Source organism: Microtus ochrogaster, linkage group LG4, assembly GCF_000317375.1.
Source record: "Microtus ochrogaster isolate Prairie Vole_2 linkage group LG4, MicOch1.0, whole genome shotgun sequence".
Lineage (NCBI taxonomy): Eukaryota > Metazoa > Chordata > Mammalia > Rodentia > Cricetidae > Microtus > Microtus ochrogaster.
In genome coordinates, this window is record NC_022030.1 from 64,534,750 (window position 1) to 64,542,702 (window position 7,953).

The 7,953-nt window shown below is 34.8% G+C and overlaps 2 protein-coding genes across 6 annotated transcripts in view; one reads left to right on the plus strand and one right to left on the minus strand.

Moving 5' to 3' along the window:
* The window catches only part of Kcnj13 (potassium voltage-gated channel subfamily J member 13), a 10,820-nt gene extending 5,253 nt beyond the window's left edge, over positions 1–5,567 (plus strand). Inside the window, exons 2-3 of one of the 2 annotated variants that reach the window (XM_005361739.2) lie at positions 449–924; positions 2,922–5,567. In XM_005361739.2, the coding sequence (XP_005361796.1) occupies positions 465–924; positions 2,922–3,544 (1,083 nt within the window). In that variant the 5' untranslated portion in view covers positions 449–464 and the 3' untranslated portion in view covers positions 3,545–5,567. Of the gene's footprint in view, positions 1–354; positions 925–2,921 lie in introns of those variants that run through there. The other variant, XM_013351742.2, reaches the window with a different exon arrangement.
* Gigyf2 (GRB10 interacting GYF protein 2) overlaps positions 1–7,953 on the minus strand; it is a 140,087-nt gene that overhangs the window by 70,581 nt on the left and 61,553 nt on the right. The gene's annotated exons all lie outside the window — the stretch shown is intronic.

Consider the following 7,953-nt stretch of genomic DNA (forward strand, 5'->3'; position numbering starts at 1 on the left):
AGAGAAACCCTGTCTCGAAAAACCAATAAATAAATAAAAAATAAATAAAGAATAGAATACTTATAAATTTAAATTTAGTCTGCTTAACTATTATTCATAATTAGCAAATTTTAAAGAAATTGTTTATTTAGAAATAATATTTAGTTAACTCAATAAATACTTAATGTTTCCCTTTGTGCAAAAATAAATGTAGGTATTAAAAAAGCATAAATCATATGCCTCACCCTCTGAAATTCAAATATATATTTAGAAAACAAAGTATCAAATGGTATTTTTACAGTCACTCAAGGAAAGTATAAGAAATCTCCTAAAATAATACATAACCAGTTAATAAATAAATGGTTTGACCAGTAATTACCCTCTTACATAAATACCATAAGAACGCTTCAGAACTCATGAATATGAGCTCTAAGTCAGCTAAGGACTAACTGCTTTACTCTTATTTCAGAGAAGTGCAGTCTGAGATGGACAGCAGTAATTGTAAAGTTAACGCTCCTCTTCTAAGTCAAAGATACCGGAGGATGGTCACAAAAGATGGCCACAGCACACTTCAAATGGATGGTGCTCAAAGAGGTCTTGCTTATCTTCGGGATGCATGGGGAATCCTAATGGACATGCGCTGGCGCTGGATGATGCTGGTCTTTTCTGCTTCTTTTGTTGTCCACTGGCTTGTCTTTGCAGTACTCTGGTATGTTCTAGCTGAGATGAATGGTGATCTGGAAATAGATCACGACGACCCACCTGAAAACCACACTATCTGTGTGAAACACATCACCAGTTTCACAGCTGCATTCTCCTTCTCCCTGGAGACGCAACTTACAATTGGTTACGGTACCATGTTCCCCAGTGGTGACTGTCCAAGTGCAATCGCCTTACTTGCCATACAAATGCTCCTAGGCCTCATGCTAGAGGCTTTTATCACAGGTAATTATTTTTGTTTTTAAATAAAAAAAATACTACAAACCTTTTATAAAGTATATAGTTGGTTATAGGCAGGTCTGCTATAAACAATTTATTTGTATTATTATAAGTAGGTAATGAGAGAGAAAGAAAAGAATCTAGGAACAAACAATAGAAATATATAAAGAATACTAGCACTATGTAAGAAAAAAGGACCATATCATTAACTTGCAGGAATATACTATGCAAAATTAATAACAAAAAAACTAAAAATAATTCACACAGAAGTTATTTTGCTAAGTATGTGAGTAAGTATATTAAACACAAATTTTAACAGTCATACTCCCTGACAGAAGAAGCTGACTTCTTAATCTTCTTTCTCATGGTAGAACATTCTCCTCTGAGATCACCATGTACTCAACACAAGCCCCCAGCAGCACATTCAGCACCATGTTTTAAAGTTACAGATATACAAAAAATGCAATGGGAATATGGCCATAAATATTTACCTATATGTCTGGTAACACACAAGACTCTTCCCCCTAACAGTGCTGGTTCCTTTTTTTTTTTTTTTTTTGTAGCATACACAAAAAAAGCATACTAATAGACTAATAGATAAGCACTGAACATCATGAAAGATGACCCACTGTGCTACCAACTGGCTCTACATCTTTGTAACAAATCACTTAACTTCTATAAGTATATTTACATTGGCTCCTTTCTTAGATAAATTTAAGATAATCTATGTGTTTAGATGGAAAAATGTTTAAATTTTTGCACTTAACCCCTAACTAAATCTGCCATTTCCTTCAATTATGAAGTTGTACATAAATATGTATGATATGCATTTTAAGTTATACAGAGACAAATAGATGGATGGAGAGATTGGTAGATGGGTAGATATACCCACACACTACCAGTAAGTGTGGTATAAACAGAATCAGGTATTTCAAGTTAACTACAATACTTCAGAATTACAGTATAACCCACTGCTAGATGTTGTTAATGCACTGATACAGCATATGTAATACTGTACACTTCTACAAATGTTAACTGAATTTCAATATATTTGACTTCCTCTGTTTGAATTTAACAGTTAAGCATTTACAACATAATTATGGGGTCTGTAGAGATAGCTCAGTGGTTAAAAGCACCTATTGCTCTTTTTACAAAGGACCTAAGCTCAATTTCCAGAAAACATACAGCAGCTTACAACAATGCCTTCTTCTATCTAGCCTCCTCAGACACCAGGCACACATACAGTGAACAAATACCAAACATGAAAGCAAAACACTCATAATGCATAAAATAAATTATATACATATATAAACTATATAAATACACATATATATGTATATACATAATTATAAGGATTGAATACGCCTCACCAGCCAGGCAACAGGCTCTGAGGCACAGGAACGGTTAAGGAAACCCTCATCTATAGTTGTGAGTGGTACACAATAAGTATGCACTTAAAAGATATATTGAATCACTTGATGGCAAGCTTCCCAAAAACAGCCTACTAGAAACTTCAAAGTGAAACATTCTTTAATACATTACCCTTCTTCCAGCCCTCTCCTTTTCTAATCACTTAGCTCTGAATCTATTCTTTACTCAAAGTTGTACAATTGTTACCATACTGAATTTATTTTCTATTACTTTTTTGTAAATAAGAGCATGAATATAGAAAATTATCAGTTCTTGATCTTTGTAACTTACAAGATAAAGTTTTACATTTCTTCCTAACAAATCAAATTTTTCTTACAGTTGTTTTGAAATCATGGGCTTTTTGTTGGTTCTTAACAGAAATGTTACATATACTCTCAAAAATTCAGATAAGTAAGATTATCTAAATGAACAATGGTATAAATTTCTTACTCAGCAGAATGAGTGGAATGAGAGAGAAATATGTAACTACTTGGCATACTTTTCCCATTCAGAAAAGGTATTGAGATTTAAAGTTTTCTGATCTTTAAAACGACAAAATAAAACAAAAATATCTCAATGGTTTTTTAATTTAGGTGCCTTTGTGGCGAAGATTGCACGGCCAAAAAACAGAGCTTTCTCAATTCGCTTCACTGACTTAGCAGTAGTAGCTCACAAAGATGGCAAACCTAATCTTATCTTCCAAGTGGCCAACATCCGGCCCAGCCCTTTGACCAGTGTTCGGGTCTCAGCTGTACTATACCAGGAAAGAGAAAATGGTGAACTCTACCAGACCAGTGTGGACTTCCACCTTGATGGCATCAGTTCTGAGGAATGTCCATTCTTCATCTTCCCACTAACCTACTACCATACCATCACACCAGCAAGTCCTCTAGGTACCCTGCTCCAGCATGAGAACCCTCCACACTTTGAATTAGTTGTGTTCCTCTCAGCAATGCAAGAAGGCACTGGGGAAATCTGTCAAAGAAGGACATCCTACCTACCCTCTGAGATCATGTTACATCACCATTTTGCAGCTCTGATAACTCGAGGTTCCAAAGGTGAGTATCAAGTCAAGATGGAGAATTTTGACAAGACTGTTCCTGAACATTCAACTCCTGTGGTCTCTAAGAGTCCACACAGGACTGACCTAGATATTCATATCAATGGACAAAGCATTGACAATTTTCAAATCTCTGAAACAGGGCTGACAGAATAAGATTCACCTATTCCATCCCACTTCTTAATGTATTAAATATATCCAGCCAATTATGCAGCTATCTTCTTTCACTGTATCTCATGTTTCCTTTTCCTCAATGTTGATTACATCATGTCTATGCTCACAAAAAAATGGCTAAGCTAACTATACACATTACTCAAAACAAAACAGTCTATGCTACCAAGTTTCTATCAGTGGTAATCTGCTCAAATCAAGGCAACTCAATCTAATAGGTACCCATGTGAACAAAGCTGCAAAGATGTAGCATGGTATCAATAAGGAAGATAAAATGGACAGTGAAAGCTAACACAGCTGAACTCAAAGAAAAATCAGCTCTCATTTTCATTTGTAAACTAAAGCAACAGTCTAATTTCAAGCCTAGCTCCCTGGGTGGAAAGCTGATTTCACAATATTTAGTGAACAGCCTTTTACGACTTTTATTTTTTCAAGACAGCAAACATCATTCCTTTGATTCTTTAAACTACAAAACTAGGACATTATTGCCCAAATTTTTAACAGTTAGAAACAAAAATACAAAAGAAAAGTAAAAATATAAATTTATAGATAACCCCAAAAGCATTTGACTACAATACCCAAACACATGTATATATATATTCATATATTTTTGGTAGAATATTCAAAACAAGTAAGAAAAGCTCTGACCCAGACAGAACCTGCAGGGTGGCATTTCTGAAGAGATGCAAAACTGTATGTTTCTACTATTTTAAACTCTTACTTGCATAATGCTCAAGTAGGGGTCTAAAAGTTAATCACTTCAGCATCTGAAAGCATTATCTTAGTATGCATGACCCATTCAATGACATAAAAAAGTCGTACAACCTTCCTAAACACAAATATGAATTTACAATTTTATAGATACAAAACTTGAATTAAGATATAATGCAACTAGGAAAAAAATCTCCAATAGACAAAGCAGAAAATTAGGTAACAAAGTATTTTCAAACCCAAATTCCTGTTTCCAACATCAAATAGTTTTTTCTATAAACACAAAATGAGTGTTTATTCACCAGTAGGAGGCTGGAGTAGATGATCTCTATTGTTTCTTTCCAAGTCTAATAGTCCATGAAAATTATGCATTCTCTGTCTGTTTTTATTTTATATATACTAAAATGAACCCTTTTTTAACATCATGCTTAAGATACTTTTTTAAACGATCTTCATTTCAACTGAAACCTTGAGCTGTCCTCCAGCAAAATAAAAAAAAAAAAATCATACTATCAGGTTTCAAAGAGATCTGTAACTGCATGCCTCCTCTTCCATTTCCCTTATTTGGGATTAAGAGGGAAAAGTACAAGATTAAATTTCACTGTGGTGGATGACCCAGACAGGATCATCTTGAAATACATACTAAGTAACAGTAATGTTACAGAGAACAGCAAGTCACATTTTTCTACTTTTTAACAAAAGGAAAAGAAAATAAAGAACAACTTTGGAGTGTCCTAAGACTGGTAATAGCAGAAAACTATTAAGAACACAGAACCTATTTATTTTGAAGCTTTGCTGTTTAAAAATCGCAGACATATACTCTTCCATGGCAGGCAAACCAACTTAAGATTGCTGATGAGGACAGCAGAAATTCCTTATCAAGATTATCCTGACCTGTGAAAAGAAAACCTTATCTGAGACTCCCTGAATGCTTCTTTCTAAAGAACACTACATCACTTACACAGATTTCAACTTTATCAAACTGCCTGTTAGACAGTGAATACATTAAGACATTTGAAAGTAAAATATTCCTACAGATGCTTCATGTTCCCCAATTAAGTCAGATAAATCTCATTCCATAGTTACTAGTCAGGCAAAATCAACATCTGAAAATTAAAAGTGTCTTTCTCACCCTCCCCACCCCCACCAAAAAAAGGATTGGTTGGTAGGGATTGAAAGATGGCTCTGTAGTTAAGAACACTAGCTGCTCTTCAGAGGTCCCCAAATTGATTCCTAGCACCCCCTAAAGCAGTTTAAAACCATCTCTTTAACTCCAGTTTCAGGAGATCTGACACCCTCTTCTGGCCTCCACAGGTACTAGGTGGGTACACACAGTACACAGACATTCATGCAAGCAGAACACTCAGATGTATAAAAATAATTTTACAAAAAAAAATGTAATTCAAAATCATTGTTCAAGAAGCTGGAGAGATGGCTCAGGTTAAGAGCACTGGCTGTTCTTTCAGAGGTCCTGAGTTCAATTCCCAGCAATCACATGATGGCTCATAACCATCATGAGATCTGGTGCCCTCTCCTGGCAAGTGTATATATAATAAGTAAATTAATTAAAAATAAAATCATTGTTCAAGGACCAGAAATATTCTGGTAGCATTGTCCAAAATTCTTTCATTTATTTCAAAGAATCAGAGTTCCTAGGATTAAGTTTTCTTCAGAGAGAGCATTATCCCCTCGGGAATATGAAATATAAGTTGAAAAAGGAGGAAATCACTGGAAGCTCATATACTCAACAATGAAGACAACTTAACAGCCAAGTAAAGTTACTCTTGGAAATCAGTAACAAAGTATGAAGTTCTAAAAAACTGGAGAGAAGTCATTACCAAAAATCTTCAACTTAGATTTATGCTTAAAAAGAGTAACAACAACCAAAATCACTGTGTTTCCAAGTACTTCATACCAAAATGCATATTGTATCTTGAAATTCAACCTGATAGATATCCATGTTGGTGGACTTACAAAGAGTACTGTACTATTTCCAGATACTTCACATAAAAATGTATGATGTATCATACTTGACTGAGCCTACTGATGTCATGAGGATCATTTGTCTTTAATGATAATTTTTATTTCACTCTTATAGAAACTACAAGATGATCACAGGAATTAATCTTTCCTGTGCAGCAATCAATTCCTGTTGAATAGGACTTACAAATCTAATGTTACAGGCCTTTTCCCACCTATTTATTCTCCCAGGGGTATTTACAGGGGGTAAGCCATGTTTCTTATCCAGATGTTTGTAATTCTGCCCATTTATCTTCACATATAAGGCTAACACATATGCTAGGTCTGTAGCTCAGTGGCAGAGTACTTTCCTAGTCTTCACAAGACCCTGGGGTTTGATTCCTGGCATCAAAATAAATAGATAGATAAATGAATGAATGAATTAAATGGAGTGGGTATATAGTATGGCCCTTTTCTAATTTTAAAAGGAACAAGCTGAGGCTGGGGAGATGGTTCAGCAGGTAAGAGTGCCTGCAGTATAAACACACGGACCTAAGTTCAAATCCTAGAATCCATGTTTTTTAAAAAAGCAAAAAATGTCTTCATTGGCTTGTAACCCCAGAATTGGGGATGCGAGGGGATAGGACAGGCAGATTCTAGGAATTTTCTGGCTAACCAAAACAGCTTCAGGCTCAATGACAGACTCTAACTCAAGTAAATAAGGTAGAAAATGACAGGGAAATCACAACATCCTTCTCTGGCCTCCACATACATTTCTATGGGTATAGACACAGACATGCTCATATGTACAATTCATACACACACAAAAGTAACCATAATTTCCAAATAAAAAGAACAAGTCATTCTGGTATCTTTAATAATTGAATTATCTTAATTTGATATCATAGAACATGTCACAATTGATCAATATATCAGTTTGTCTCAACAAATTAGTACCACTATCCCTAGAGGGTGCTGTAATTATCATTAACAAATTCTAATCTGCATCACTTTCAACAAATGTCAATTACTAACAAAAACAGAAAGATCAGAATCCTGAACAGCTAATCTGAACTCACCTTACCAAAACATTCTATTAGATGTGTATGAAGCACTGTACTATAGTCTAACACACACACAACCAATATATTACTACCTGCCTTAACCATACCCTTCTGACATTTCACAACTATATTTTTATGGTTCAACTTTTTTGTTGTTGTTGAGCTGTGGAAGGGATGGGACCTTTTAAGATCAGGCTAGCCTTGGACTTAAAAGTGATCTGCTAGCCTTTTTCTCCCAAAGAGCTATGATTAAACTCAACACTATGCCTAATTGGGATTCACCATATCAAAGGCTTATATAGAGTACAAAATACCTTTATTGTTCAAAATAGAGGCAGGTTAGGAAAATTAATTAGATTCATATAATAATTACAAATAATGATAACAATGAAACTTTTACTTATCTGTTCCTGCCACTGAAATGTAAAAGTTAAAAAATCAAGTTATACAGGGGATGGTACACCTTTAACCTTTAATTCCAACACTTAAGCAGAGGCATACAGATCTAGGTTTGAAACTAGCCCTGTCTACATAGTGCGTTCCAGGTCAGCCAGAAAAAACAGTGAAACTCTGCCTTTTAGATAGATAGATAGATAGATAGATAGATAGATAGATAGATAGATAGATAGATAGATAGATAGATAGATAGATAGATAGATA